This window comes from Podarcis vaucheri, assembly GCF_965113315.1.
Source record: "Podarcis vaucheri genome assembly, chromosome: Z".
Taxonomy (NCBI): domain Eukaryota; kingdom Metazoa; phylum Chordata; class Lepidosauria; order Squamata; family Lacertidae; genus Podarcis; species Podarcis vaucheri.
The window spans coordinates 29,287,191-29,303,395 of record NC_138758.1 but is presented as its reverse complement, the minus strand read 5'-3'; the positions used below and the strand labels follow the sequence as shown (position 1 = coordinate 29,303,395).

The 16,205-nt window shown below is 42.1% G+C and overlaps 1 protein-coding gene across 4 annotated transcripts in view; it reads left to right on the top strand.

Annotated features, from left to right (window-relative positions):
* Positions 1–16,205, top strand: part of LOC309523956 (actin-binding protein WASF3-like) — a 68,715-nt gene that overhangs the window by 24,222 nt on the left and 28,288 nt on the right. For 3 of the 4 annotated variants that reach the window (XM_082208263.1, XM_082208260.1, XM_082208259.1), the window contains exon 2: positions 9,130–9,289. In XM_082208263.1, coding sequence (XP_082064389.1) covers positions 9,157–9,289 — 133 coding nt within the window. In that variant the 5' untranslated portion in view covers positions 9,130–9,156. Of the gene's footprint in view, positions 1–9,129; positions 9,290–15,391; positions 15,476–16,205 lie in introns of those variants that run through there. The other variant, XM_082208262.1, reaches the window with a different exon arrangement.

Here is a 16,205-nt window from a genome sequence, read left to right as displayed (position 1 = left end):
TTGATTGAGATATTGTAAAAATGGCAAAAGATAGTAAACTTTGTACACCAGGGTAAAAGACCCAGATTATGATTAGCTGTGATTTACCAGCAGTCTCAGAGGATGTGCGTGTGTGTTGCTTTACTTTATTTACAAAAATATTGCAATGCTACTCATATTCAAAACATTTTGGAATAATGTGTTGACACAAATAATAAAACATGGCTGCAAATGGTTTTTGAAAGAGTTATATAGAGCACCAAGTTTACAATTTTTAATACATAAGAAAAACAGTTTTGATCCCATAGTAAATCCATTTGCACAGGCAGATCTGAAAGAATGGAATATGTAGGCACCTAAATTAGCTCCTTCAATCTCGCCATTGTTACCTTTTGTACTGCATCTACTTTTTATATGACAGGAAAATGGCATGTTATTCAGAAATGGAGAGAGAAAGATCTTTATAGGCCAACTGATTTATTTGAAAATGGTTCAACTATATCACCTGAACAAATAATGAGACAATTTGGAGTGCAGAGTATAAATTGGCTTTATGCTAATCAAGTAGTGTATTTTATATCAAATTCTGAAGTTAAAACGCAAGCCACACGACCTTTAACATCATTTGAAAATTTGATTTTACATGCAAATGAATATACTTTTTTAAAAAAATCCATACTCTATTAAATATTAAATGAGTTAACAATTGGAGGATGTAATTCTATAAAACAGCAGTGGGAATTTGATTTAGAAATAGAGATTGCCGAGGTAGATTGGAATAATTTGTGGGCTAAAAAACCACTAATATCAGTATCAACTCATATATGAGAAAATACGTTTAAATTATTACACCAATGGCATTTGACACCGTTACACTATAGCAATATTAATAAAACAATCTCATCACTGTGCTGAAGAGAGTGCAATAGTAGAGTTACAACATATCACATGTGGTGGACGTGTGAGCATATAAAACCCTTCTGGCAGAGGGTATTTACTAACATTAGCTGTATCACAGGTTAACAGGTAGAATGTACCCCAAGTTTGGGATTGTTAACCATTTTTAAAGAAGGGCACTTTTTACCTTTCTTATAAAGAATTAATTGCTTTTCTTTTAGTAGCAGCATGCCTGGCATAGAATTGGAAAAGATTGGATGGAACATCTGTGTATTGCTTGCTGGAAACAGAATGCATGGTTTATTGCTGTATCAGAAAAATTAACAAAGAGATGACAAGCATTGAATAATACAAATGATGTAGAAGGTTGTGTGGAAATATGACATCCTTTTATAATTTACTGATAACTGTGTGGAATAACAACCACTGAAATCATGGACTAGACTTTGGCAAACTTAAATATAGTGGTACCTCGGGTTAAGAACTTAATTCGTTCCAGAGGTCCGTTCTTAACCTGAAACGGTTCTTAACCTGAGGTGCGCTTTCGCTAATGGGGATTCCTGTTGCCGCTGTGCCGCTGGCGCGCAATTTCCGTTCTTATCCTGGAGCAAAGTTCTTAACCAGGAGCAATCACTTCCTGGTTAGCAGAGTTTGTAACCTGAAGCATCTGTAACCCGAAGCGTCTGTAACCCGAGGTTCCACTGTAGATTGATTTGTCCTGGAGAGGGGAGTGGGGTAAGCTGGAATTTTGTTTTGTTTAATTTTCTTTTTGTAATGGTTGTTATATAATGGATATATAAAGGTAAATGTGGGTGTGGGTGGCGCTGTGGTCTAAACCACTGAGCCTCTTAGACTTGCCAATCAGAAGGTTGGCAGTTTGACGGGGCGAGCCGTTTAGTCTTGCTGGCCACATGACCCGGAAAGCTGTCTGTGGACAAACACTGGCTCCCTTGGCCTGAAGCAAGATGAGTGCTGCCACCCCATAGTCATCTTTGACTGGACTTAACCATCCAGGGGTCCTTTACCTTATCTTTTTAAAATAATGGATACACACACACAATAAACCTGTGATGTAGGTTAGGCTGAGAGACTGTGTTCATCATTGTTGCTGCATCCTTTGCAGCATCCTCATGGCTCGGTGCCCAGTGCAAGCAAACCGGTGACACTCCCCAAAATAGACCTCTGCGGGGAGAATGACATGGAGAATGGTGTAAACTCTGGTTAATCTGCAGTTTGGAACAAGATAGAAGAGACTCTGCCTGGTGTGCAAATATCTTTTGTTTCAGTAAGGCAGCCTTCTCTAACCCAATGCCTGCCAGATATTTTAGCCTACAACTCCCATAATCCCTCACCACTGGCTGTTCTGGCTGGGACTGATGGGAGTTGTAGTCCAGAGCATCTGGAAGCCACCATGCTGATGAAGGCAGCAGTAAAGTGTATTGGGAACAAGAGCCAGGAGCTATTCTACCTTGTGAAAATATAAAAGTCAGCAGTTACTCTGACTCTGTTCCTACTGCTAACCAGTACTCACAGGTCCTTGGTAAAGCAGAGAGTAGAAGAAAATTGGTAGTCCTTCTCTTGTTAAAAGATTTATCAGTGATTCAGTTGTTAAAATATTTAGTGGTTTTAGGTGATGCAGAGGCTAATGGAGCCTTAATAATCACAATTTGATACTTCACTTGATTGTAAAAAAAACACACCACCCTCAAAGCAGTTAACAAAAAATTAACAATAATTTAAGACTTTCAAAAAGTTAAATGTAACAATAGATTATATAACACAAAAACTTGCATCAACTTTCTAAACAGCTAGGTAGGCTTGTCGAAACAAGAATGTCTTAGGCAGGTACCTAAAAGAGTACAGTGAAGGTGCCTTGCCAGTTGTCAGTAGGCAGGAAGTTCCAAAGTGTAGGTGCTGCAGCACTAAAAGAGCATTTTCTTACAAATGTGGAACAGGTATTATGTGGCACCCATAACAGTGCCAGTGCCAGCAATCAAAGCAGTTGAATGGGCATATATAGGGTCAGGCAATCTCAAAGGTAAACTGACCCCAAGATGTTAAGGACTTTATATACTAATAGCTTTTCATAATATGTCTTTGAAACATCCTCTAGGAAAATTTTGTTGGTTTTGCTAGGTATGGGCTACTCCTCCCCCCTTAGAATGTACATGTGATGATTCTTAAAATAATACTAATATTTGGCTTCTGGTTCCACTCTGCCTTAATGGAGGTATTCCCCACGACAGTGGAAGATCGTTGGTGAAGGAAAAACAAGGATGATTGAGGGTAATTATCCTTGCAAGTTCCCCCCAGGGACAGGGAGAATGGGCTTCACTTGCAGTTCATCTTGGTACCTGACTCTCGCTCTGGCATGGAATGTGGGGGCAGGGAGGTGCTGAGTGCAAAAGCTAAAAACCCTCCAACATCGCCATTAAGAAGCAGAGGTTCTCCTGGTAAATAGAGTTTAATTGGACTAAAGTACAGGCGCATGTTAGAAAAGATGAGATCAAAAATTACGGAACAAAACCAACTGCAAGGACTTTAGGGTTTGAACTTAAGACTTCATTCGGCACAAAAGATGGAGGGGGGAGCCTACAGTTTATTTAAAGTTTTATTCTCTACACTTATGATTCGGCAACCCTCCTCTGAATGTTCAAATTATATTTGTACAAGCAAGGATGGAAGAAATTGGATTATAAATATGGAATATAGCATCAAACAGAACTATGTGTGTAAAAAGGGGAAAGGGGAGGGTAGCTCTATTTTGCAAAAGGTATACAATTGAAACTTAGAGCTGACTTTTCCCTATCTTTTATTATTTATGGAGTGAACTGAATAATGCTAAGAGGATTTAATTTAATTGGAAGTATAATTGCTCGTATATCTTCAGTTGGAAGGAAGAATGAAAGGAGTCTGTGAACTGCCAAGGAACTGAGAAGGTTCTTTATTAAGTCATCTGCAGTTCGACAGACCGCTCTTCTTCCCAGACTGAGAGGGCAAATGGTGAAAATAGGTTATTTATTGGGACAGAGTGACTTTTGCAGCTGTTGTTAAAGTTGCAAAACAACAAAGTGGGACAGAGCGATGGAGAAATTTCTAGAACAACAGTGGGATAGCTCTTCCCAAGGCATGATGGATGACATCAACAGCCGGGAGAAAGAAAGACATAACATCTTACAAGGACAGGAAGAAACACCACGGACAGAATAATTGCCACTCACAGGAAGAACAAGGATATAGTTTGAGTTCCTCACTTGTAGTTTTGTAAATCAACACAAATAGAAGTTATTAATATTTTAGTTGTGTAAGGGATTATTATTATGCCTGGAATGTAATGGAAATTAATAAGATTTTGGAACGCAGAAATAAAGCGAATAATCAAGCCATCAAATCGAGCATGCGGGGGGGGCACTTTATCTAAATTATATAATCCGGTATTTGAATGATTGGTATTAATAATTGTATTATAAATTGGTACTGTTATAATGAGGCTATTATTGGATTGTAATTGAAAACTAATAAAAATTATTATTACATAATAATACTATTTTTTTAAAAAAAGTTTTTAAAATACATTGACAAAACTTCACAATGTAGGATGTATAAGAAATATATGCACTATTCTGTTTTTAAAATGTTATCATAACAAAAAATAAAATAAATATCAATTTACATTCAAAGAAAGTTCAAGTGATGGGAAGATAAATAGACTGGACTAGAATTGCAAAACTATGTGAAATTTCCCCAACCCAGTTCTAAATTGCCTTGATTTATAGTGGGAGGCTCCACCATATATTTTTGGCAAAGCTGTTAAATTATGAGCAAGTGGATGAATGGGACCTGATTAGCTCTGCCTTCAGCCGTGATGATCTTTCAATATTATTGCTTGAGATGGTTAATGGGGAGGTGGCGCACTGAATAGGAACTGCTGCAACAATTCCATTCTTCCCCAGTGGCCTTGTCCCAAGGCACTTGTACTATTCCTTCCAAGTTCACTGGGTATTGGATGAAGACCCAGTGCTGCCTTTTCATCTTGGCCATCATTTTGCTAAACCAAATTCCTTCCTTGCATTCATTCTTTTCTAGACCAGCGTTTGCAAGTTCATTTCATAACAGAATGCTGGCATTTAATTGGCAGGTGGAGTCTGTAGCTCTTCTGTTCCAGTTCCCTTAATCATGCCACTAATTCAAGTAGCTTGTGAAATGCTTTCTCGGGCTCTCCCTTACCCTCCCTATCCTTTCCATACTATCTGAGCAGCATCCCATCAGAAATTCAAAATAAATGGGTGCAGGAATGGCCAGGTCATGAAAATAGGCTTGATAAGAAATCTAGAAAAGTTTGTCCTCCAGTAATTAGACATGTTTGATCTCTAATAAGAAAGCTTAGGTATGATTTGGTATATAGCCCCCGATCACTCAGTTGACATCATCTCCAAGTAGAATGACGAAGGACGCCTGCCTGAAACTCTGGAGAGCCACTGCTAATCAGTGTAAGCCAGAGTTTTCCAAACTGTGTGTTGTGACATGTTAGTGCAGAGGTCCTCAACCTTTTTGAGTCCACAGCTCCTTTGACCAACTGCATTCTTTCTGCGGCACCCCTGTGGGACTCCCTTGCCTGCAGAGCTGGCAGCCCCTCACCCCTTTTCAAACACCCTCCCTTGTGGAGTGTTCCCTCATCTTCCTCTCCTCTCCTTGGGAGTCCTCTGGGCAGCTGCAGCTGCTGCCCCTGATCTCTGAGCTGCCTTCCCTTGCCCCAAAGAGAAGTGCCTCCTCACACTGCCCCACAGGGACCTGGGATTCACCATTTGCCTGGGGAGCTTGTAGCCAGGGCTGCTGCAACAAACAGCTGTGCAAGCCTTTGGGAGACAGAGATGCAATAGGGCATCACAGGAGGGAGGGAAAGAAAGAGGGACAGAGGCCAGTGTTGCCCGTGGCACCCTTGACCATCATTCAAGGTACCCCAGGGTGCCACAGCATACTGGTTGAAAACCACTGTGTTAGTGTGTCAGCTGCAGCATGTAGGTGTGTCTCATGAACACTCCCCACAATCTTCCCAGAGCTGGAAAGGGGTTAGTTTAACCTCTGGTTTGCTAGTAAAACTGAATTACTGTGTCGTGAAATGATGCATGTCTAAAAAGTGTGTCACCAACTTAAAAAGTTTGGAAAGCGCTGGTGTAGGCAGTACTGAGCTGGATGGACCACTGGTCTAACATAGAACAACTTTTTAAGTTCCTGACAGATGATTTTGCCATAGCTCCCTAGTCAAGCATTTACTTTGCATCTAGAAGGTCTCAGGTTCAATACCCAGTGGCATCTCCAGGTAGGCTTGGAGTACCACTTACCTTAAGTGGAGGGTGGCTTTGCAGGATAAGGCCTGCCCACCACCATAGCAGCCGCAGAAATGGGAGATTTCCTGTTGGGTGGAGACGTTCCTGGCCTTACTCTGATGGCCTTACTCTGAGCATGGGGAGCTACTGCCAGCCAGTGTATAGAACACTGAGCTAGATGGACTAGTGCTCTGACTTGGAAGCTAAGGCAGCTTCCAACTTTCCTTTTTATTTTGAGGGGGAAGGAAATACAGATTTAGATACATATTGGGGGAGAGAACACACATTTTAATAGGTATTGTGTGGGATGTCAGCCTGCATGATGTCCTGAGTCACTTCCAATTATTGGGGTCATGTATCCCGTGGGGTTTAGAATTTAAAAGAGGGGGTTGCTGGACTACTCAGTTTTCTTTGTACAGTGGTACCTCGGGTTAAGTACTTAATTCCTTAATTCCAGAGGTCCATTCTTAACTTGAAACTGTTCTTAACCTGAGGTACCACTTTAGCTAATGGGGCCTCCCGCTGCCGCTGCGCCACCACCATGCGATTTCTGTTCTCATCCTGAAGCAAAGTTCTTAACCCGAGGTACTATTTCTGGGTTAGCAGAGTCTGTAACCTGAAGTGTCTGTAACCCGAGGTACCACTGTAAGGCAGTGGCCTTTGCAGGTCACTTAAGGGTCCTCATCAGCATCTCAAAATGATGGGCTAGGTTGCAAGAGCTACAACTGGGTGATGGTGCTAACAGGTGGACCTTTCCTCCACCCCAGGCTAACAGGTGGACCTTTCCTCCACCCCACCCACCTAGCTGCTAGGTAGGAGAGCAATAGCCAAAGTAGTGCGAGTGAGCTCAGCTGGAAGCAGGCTGGAAACACAGGGACCGGCTTGCTCTGTGCTGGACCCAAAGCTTTAACTAACAGAGAAGCAGGATCTATTGGGGTGTTAATGCTGTGAGCCCCTCCATACTATGCTCAGGTTGTATATAGGTGTAAAAACCAACAACCCCATATATCCTAAAGACACCACAGTCTATGCTGACCTTCACTGCAAGCAAACAGAATCTGGAATCCCTAAGTGTAGTGTTTAACAGTGTCTGGAACCCCTAAGTGTAGTGTTTAACAGTATTTTGAGGGGGTTTTGTTTTAAAGATTAATAGAGAAATGGAACGGAATTATGGGTAAAAAAATAAAGGCAGGGGGAAGCCTGGGAAATAAGTTCATTAAAACTTGTTTAACACAACGTTCCCTAGTGTCTTATTGAGCCCATCAGGAAATTAAATGTCACTTGATTCTTCAGCAGTTCCTCAGATTCCGTGCCAATGTGTGTAATGATGATAGCGGCTAATGCAGTGCATTCATTGCCCACAGGCTATTGCAGAATTGACAGCACAATTTATATGCCACTCATCATCCGTTTAAGCAGCTGGGTTCTTGTTTAGTGATGGACAATAGTTCACTTCAAAATGAGCGAAAAAGTGGCAAAGATTTTGGGATTCAGCACACATTCCGGATGAAGGAATGCACACCAAATGTACTAAACAAATCCTTTTGAAGCACAATTCACAAAATGAAAAGTGTGCATCGATTCCTTTGTACCTAGGGAAAGCCACAATGAGCATATCAAGGCAAATCCAGCAAAATGCAGCTGTGTCCACTCAAAGCACACACTAAATTCTTGTTGTGAGTCCAGTCTAATAGGGGTGGTGTGTGCTAAAAACAAAACAGAATTCTGAATCCAGGCACTCTTGAGTTGTCAGCCAATAAAAATTAAATTCTGCCACCTCAATAAATGTGTGCCATGGCAACTCTGAAGAGCTCAAGTCATTCACCTTTCCCGATAACTCTGTGTGTTCTGAATATCCCAGATGGTTCTGTTAGGTGAGTTATACCCACCTGCTTTCTAAATTCATAACATATATTCATTCTTTTGTGTGTACACACAGAATGTGCTGCTTATGCTCAGTTTACTTCTTCCTCAGTAATACAGTGGTACCTCAGGTTAGAGAAGCTTCAGGTTACAGACACTTCAGGTTACAGACTCTGCTAACCCAGAAATAGTACTTCGGGTTAAGAACTTTGCTTCAGGATAAGAACAGAAATCGCATGGCGGCGCAGCAGCAGCGGGAGGCCCCATTAGCTAAAGTGGTACCTCAGGTTAAGAACAGTTTCAGGTTAAGAACGGACCTCCGGAACGAATTAAGTTCTTAACTAGAGGTACCACTATATTTGTTCTGTGGCGACCAGAAACAGGCCTAGGAAGCAAGCAGAAGTGGATTCCTGAATACAAGGCGTTCAGGAAACTTTGTAGCAGCTTTTCTGGAAAATCATCCAGGCATCCCCCCCCCCCAAAAAAACCCACACACACCCATAGTGTTTGTGGCTAAATAAATGTTGTCACAGAGAGTGGAATGCTGATGCTAGTGCTTTTGGGGGTATGGTTTTCATTTGTTATTATGCTATATACTTTTGTGTTTTTTATATTATAAACCACCCTGTAATCTTCAGATAAAGGGTGGTGTAGAAAATTAATAAATAATATAGATAAAATAAAAAGAATCCCTCCTTGTTTATATATTTTGTTCTGCAAATTTTACTGTGGGTTGTTGTTGCTTTATAATTGGAGAGGGGCAAGTTGCTATTTAGGGCCCCCAAGAGTGAAAACTTTATTCAGTCATGGAATCATAGAATTTGGTGTAAGGCAACTTCCTGTGCTTCTCTGTTCTTGACCCTTGTTTGCCTTGCCTTGGCTTTCTTTCCTTCTCTTCTCCTCAACACCAGTTTCAGAATGTCACCTCCTCTGGGAGAGACCCTGGTTTGTTTGTTTTCCATTTTGCTTATGAAATCTTTGTGAAGTGTAATGTCCATTGACACAAAAATTCTTACAAGAAAACTGAATTGGTCTCTGTAATCTTGTCTACCCTTTATCCAAGGTGAAGCCCTGCTGATTCCCTTCCAAGATGCCGTTGGTGAAGAGAAACATAGAACCTCGTCACCTCTGCCGCGGAGCCCTTCCAGATGGGGTTACCAGTGAGCTGGAATGTGTGACCAACAGCACTTTAGCCGCCATCATTAAGCAGCTGGGGAGCCTCAGTAAGTTTCTGATGAGTTTTGCATCTTAGAGAAGTTTGAGTGCCGTTCAGCTGGCAGAAAAGGGCTTGCATGGGGTTTAAACAGAGTAAGGGAACTCTAGATTCCCAGACTATCCCTGTATCTTTAACCTCTATGCTGGCTTCTCTCTATCCTTTGAGGTTTAGACTGATATGTCTTAGGTTGCATTCTGTTTACAACTTCCTCCTCCTCAGCACACTTACTCTGGATCTCAAGGCACGAGGTCATCTTGGATCTACCTCCTGAGAACTAAGGGGCAAGCATGACTTCTTTGTTTCTCCAACTAGTTAGTTAGGTCTACATAACTCTTTCCTATAAAAATTGTGCTTCCTTTAATAAGCATAAGCTTCCTTATCTTATACAGTACAAAGTGTCATTCTGAATACCTTTTAACTAATGGTGTGCTCCAAGGAAGCATTATTTTAACTAAAAACATGTGTGTCCTGTACCAGGCCTGAGGCTGCAGCCAGATATGAGTGTTTCAAAGTTCTGAAAGCAATAAGAGGGAGCAATCATTGCCTGCACTGTAGGGATTGGCAAATGATAGATCGGGATCTGCTGGGAGATTCTCTGGATGATTTGCAGTAGATTGTCAAGGATTTCTGACTCTCAGTTGTTTAATAACAAAATGACTCCCTTCCTCCCCTAAATTAAATTGCTGAAATGAAAGAAGATTGAGGTATCATGAGTGGTGTTTTACATGGAAGGACTGTGAGTCTCATTTTGTTCTGATACTATTACAAATGCTGGTGTGAGAATCCTTTAATTTTGAGTCTTTTGCACCATTCTGGTTAGTGGATCTAGGGGTTCTGCAAAAATATTTTTGCCGAAGACAACAGTGGGACAGAAATGAAACATGCATATTTCTTTAACTTGGGAATGAGAAAATTGCAGCCCTCTAGATGTTGTTGGACTCCAGTCCCATCAGCCCCAGCCAGCATTTCCACTGATCAGGGATCATGGGAGTTTTCCCATTTTAAAAATCTGATGATGTGTCCGCATGACAAACTTATATTGGGTTTATGCCAGCTGAACAGTCATCACCCTCGAGAGATGCTGCCAGTCAGTGTCAACAATACCAAGCTAGGTTCAGTGGTGCTGAATAGAACCATCTCTGTGGCAGCATCCTGTTTCTGGAATGATAATATAGTAGGGGTGGAGAATCTTGTATCTTACTGGCCCCTGGGACTCTGCCCAGGCCATGTATATTTCTGAGGCTGCACCTCTCACCAGTTGTGCTTTTTTGTGTCTTCTTGAACTCTGATAATGCTTCTTGCTTGTCTGGATGGAGTGTGTGTGTGTGTGTGTGTGTGTGTGTGCGTGCGTGCGCATGTGCGTGGATGCATGCATAGAAGTATCTGACAATGTAGCCTCTCACCTGTTTCTCTGCCCGCTTTTGCCTTTGTGGCCCAGAAGCTTGCCCATAGAGGAATGTGGTCATTGGGATGAAAAGGGTTTATTTGTTTTATTGCCTACCTAAGCCTGACGGAATAGAAGAGCTTTCAGCAGGCATTTAAAGTTTGGCAGAGGAGGCGCCTGCTGAATCTCCAGTGGCTGAATATTTGACAGGACTGGGCCAATGACACTCAAGGCTCAGTTTCTTGCTGTTGTTAGATGAGCCTCACCAACCTGGGGAATGACCAAGGACATTCCTGCAGATGATCTCAGTGACAGAGCTGGGGCAAAAAGCATTCAGGCGCTCCCTGAGGTACCCAGGAGTCAGGACCCAAGTTGTTCTGGGCTTTGTCAGTTAATGCAAGGACCGTGAACTTGGCTCAGTAGTAGATGGGCAGCCAGTGTAGATGTTTTAACAATGGAATCACATGTTCACAGGCGCCTGCACTGTTATAATTTCAGTGCCAAATGATCTACACTGGGAGCCAGTGTGGCATAGTGGTTTAGAGCAGTGGACTCGCAATCTGGGGAACCGGGTTCGCGTCTCCGCTCCTCCACATGCAGCTGCTGGGTGACCTTGGGCCACTCACACTTCTTTGAAGTCTCTCAGTCTCACTCACCTCACAGAGTGTTTGTTGTGGGGGAGGAAGGGAAAGGAGAATGTTAGCCGCTTTGAGACTCCTCCGGGTAGTGATAAAGCGGGATATCAAATCCAAACTCTTCTACCTGCTTGCTCAGGCATTTTAGGCTTTTCAACAGGTGACCATCTGACCCCTCTCCTCTGTTTTTAGCTTTCTCTGTTTTTAGCTGCCTCTGCTGGTAGGTGGTGGTGTTGTTTTTCTTTTACACATCTTTTAAAAATTGTTCTTATCCGTAGAAATATAATAACATAACTAAAAATATAAAACTGGGAACTCAATCTAAAACAAAAATAAAAAGAGGCACAGGAAAAACCACACATGAATTATTTGGTGTCCACTTGGATGTCACACAGTGGATGGGGTGCGAAGCACAATGTAGGTCAGTCAGTCTGGCTATGGGCAAGTGCTGAGGGCAAGTGAAGTTAGCTGAGATTGATAGCAAGGAAGGGCAATAAGTAAACATGGACTTTTAAAAGGGGGCTAGACAGATTCATGGAAGATTAGCCTGCCAATGGCTGCTAGGCACAAAGACTCCGTAGAAACTTCAGCCTCAAAGGCAGTATATGCCTCTAAATTATTTTATACATCATTAAATTTCTATCCCACCTTTCCTCCAATTGGTTCAAGACGATGTATATGGTCCCCTCTCCCCATTTTATCCTCACAACACCCCTGTGAGGTAGGTTAGTCTGAAAGGCAACTAGTGGGCCACAGTCACTAGTGATCTGGGGATTTGAACTCTGGTCTCCCAGACCCTTGTCTGACACTCTAACCACTAGGACACACTAGCTTAATTACCAGTTATGAGAAATAACAGTGAGAGAGGCAGGGCTAGTGTCAAAGGTCCACATGATCAAGGCAACTTCTTGAGGGTTCACACCATAAAAAGAGGACCATTGGTAGGAGCACCTAAAGCTGCTCCTTCTATTCACTATGGCAACTTGCTAGCTCATCTTCCTACTTCTTGCTGTGGCCCAGACAGTGGTGGTGAGAATGAAGAGCTGTAGATGGCTTGATTTGATTGCTCACCTGCTTTCTGCCTGGCAAGCAAGCAGCTGGTAGCAGTGAGAAAGAAGAGGAAGAGCATCACCCCCCAAACACATACCTGTTTACCAGAATTGATAAACTCCTCAACATCCAGACCTGGGAACCACTCACCCACAGTCTCCATCTTATCAGGATCCAGTCTGTTGGCACTCAGGCACTGGTTCAAAACAGTCACAGTGTCTCTTGATTCAGATGTCACAGTGAAATAGAACTCGGTTTTACAGTACTGTATACTGATGGCACCATGACCACATTCACACCATACATTTAAAACACCATGATACCACTTTAAACAGTCATGGCTTTTCCTCAAATAATCTTAGGGGTTGTAGGTGCTGAGAGTTGTTAGGAGACTCTATATTCTCCTCCCAGAGCTACAAGTTCCAGAGTGGTTTTACAATCAATTCCACAGTCTGTGGGAGGGGAATATTAGGGGCGGCAGGGGCAGTTCCTAACAAACTATAGCTCTGAGAATTATTGGGGAGAAACTATGACAGTTCAAAGTGATTTCATAGTGCTTCAAATATATAGTGTGAATGTAGCCCATGTCCCAAATCTTCTAGTGATAGTTCTTAGTGGCTTTATATAGATATTAAACAGCACCGGGTTGGGTGTGCAGTGTGGGAATGGGACAAAATATCCATTTGCGGCAACCCACAACAACACTTCCAGGGAGTAGACACACAATTCCCCAAGGCAATTCTCTGAACTCAATCCCATAAGTAGCAGGGGGCAAAGGTAAAAGGTAAAGGACCCCTGGAAGGTTAAGTCCAGCCAAAGGCGACTATGGGGTCGTGGCGCTCATCTTGCTTTCAGGCCAAGGGAGCTGGCATTTGTCCACAGATAGCTTTCCGGGTCATGTGGCCACGATGACTAAACTGCTTCTGGCACATCGGAACACTGTGACAGAAGCCACACAGAAACACCGTTTACCTTCCCGCTGCAGCGGTAACTATTTATCTACCCGCTCTGGTGTGCTTTCGAACTGCTAGGTTGGAAGAAGCTGGGACAGAGCAACGGGAGCTCACCCTGTTGCACAGATTCAAAGCCCAAGAGTCTCAGTGGTTTGGACACACAATTCCCCAGCACAATTCTCTGAGCTCAATCCCATAAGTAGCAGTGGAACCACTGCAAGACTGTGCCACCAACTCCCAACTCATGGTGTGGTCCAGGAGGATACCATGGCAAAGGGATCTAAAGTTGCTAAGACCAAGAGCAACAGGCTTACTTACACTCCCCAGTCTTCTCCCAGCAAAAGCCATCCACCACCACCCTCTCATGCATCTTTCTCATGCATCTTACCTCCAAGGCAGTAGTTGTCAAATACCTCACAATCTAGAACGGGCTTTTTTAGGAGCTGCCACACTGCCTCTTTATTCAAGACATTGGGTACTATCTCCTTTTGCAAAGATGCATTAACCAAGCTGGACTAACATACACACACACACACACACACACACACACAGCAAGCATGAGTAAGCCAAGATGAGTATGTTGTGAGCCAAACTGTGGCAAGCATCGTGTCCATGTCCTCAGGTGAGGAGGTCAACTTGTGGGACACCCGAAAGACATATCTTTGGCCACTGTGGAAGAAGAGACAGTGCTAGAGTAAGGCCACATGCACACCATACATTTAAAACACTTTCATACCACTTTAAACAGTCATGGCTTCTCCAAAAGAATTCTGAGAGCTGTAAAGGGTGCTGAGGGTTGCTAGGAGATCCTTATTCCCTCAGAACTATAATTTGCAGAGTGGTTTAATAATCCATCTTGGGACCCCAAGGTGGCTGTCACCAATGGAAGCAAAAGCTTTGAAAAGGCTCAACATGGAGGCCAAATGGCCGATATATTGTGAGATTTTGGAGCAAGAAGGAGATAAATTGAAATTGCAGAGTTTTGAAAAATTAAAGGATAAAGTGAGAGACTGGCTCCATTATTATCAGATAATGGAGGTATACAATTTGGATAAGAAAATTGGCTTTCAGGTGGAAAAGTCAAAATTAGAAACAGAACTGTTAGAACCCAAAACTAAGAATCTGTCAAGAATGTATAACTTGCTGTTGAAATGGAATACTCAGGATGAAACGGTGAAATCTGCTATGATTAAATGGGCACAAGATGTTGGACATAATATTATGTTTGCTGACTGGGAACAGTTATGGACCACAGGTATGAAGTTTACGGCATGTAATGCCTTAAGAGAGAATATTATGAAAATGATATACAGGTGGTACATGACCCCAGTCAAGCTTGCAAAAATCTATCATTTGCCCGAATGTTGGAAATGTAAGGAAACTGAAGGTACATTCTTTCACCTTTGGTGGACGTGCCCTAGGATTAAGGCTTTCTGGGAAATGATATATAATGAATTGAAAAAGGTATTTAAATATACCTTCCTGATGAAACCAGAGGCCTTTCTCCTGGGCATTGTCGGCCAATTGATGCAAAAGAAGGACAGAAATTTTTTTATGTATGCCACCACAGCAGCAAGAATACTCATCGCTAAGTATTGGAAGACACAATATCTACCCACCCTAGAAGAATGGCAGATGAAGGTGATTGACTACATGGAATTGGCTGAGATGACTGGCAGAATCCGAGACCAGGGAGAAGAGTCGGTGAAAGAAGACTGGAAGAAATTTAAAGACTACTTAAAGAAATACTGTAAAATTAATGAATGTTAGAAAGATGTTGGATAGAAACTAAGCGGTTTCCAGCTGTAATGCTTTAGGAGAGATGAAAAAAGGATTATAAATGGGTAAAAGTTTAATGGTAAGGATTTGCTGAACTAACAAACTGAAATGGAATACAAAGAAGGGAAGTATGAGGAGGTCGGAGGAAATAAGGGTATGGAAGTTATGTTATTGAAAATTAATGTGTGTTTTTAACTGCTTATTATTTTGTATGTTTATTTTTTATTTTTTCTTATATTCAATTTTTTTTTGCAATAAACATCTTTTAAAAAAAACACCATCTTGGGAACTCTGTGAATTGTAGATCACTGATGGGAACAGGGGCCTCCTAACGATTCTCAGCATCCTCAACAAACTACAGCTCCCAAGATTCTTTGAAGGAAGCCATTAATGTAAAGTGGTATCATAGTTCTTTAATGTATGGTGTGAATGTGGCCTAGATAGACCTTTGGACTGATTTAGCAGACAGCTCTTCTTCTGTTCCTAACCTTTTCACAAGGTGTACTGAAAATAAAATTTTAATAAAGTAAGAGAGATTTTATGGCACTGCTGAAAATGTTTGCGCAAAACTGTTAGTTGTTTTGACCTAGTGCAAGTCTGAATAAAAAAGCATGGCTACTCCACAAGGCTTGTAAACTACGAGGAAGACCATTTTCTTATGCCTTGATTGAGTGAGCATCCAATAACAGGCCTGCATAATGCCTGCCCAAACTGCTAGCCGGGCTAGATCCACAAAGGGTGACAATTACCTCCTGTTTTGCAGCTTCTTTTATTCTTTTTTCAATACTGTGTGTTATTTGGAGTCGCTTCCTCAGACGAGCACATGTGACTGACAAAGCATGCCCCTGTGTTGCTGTCTTGTGGAACAAGACTAGCATTGTAATTTGCCGGAGAGACATCTCTCTCTAAAAAAACCCTCTGTTTGGCCCATCAAAGGGATCTGAAGCAAAACTAAATCAAAGTGAGACTGCATGTGGCAGTTTGTGCTGGTGGAGTTGGCTCAGAGGGTGTTTACACTGGATTTGTCACTTTTTCCAGTCATATTTTTGGCTATTCAGTTTTGTTTCTCAGTATGTTGTATGGTGATTCACATGGTTCTCTAAAAGCTTGAGTAAATGTTAG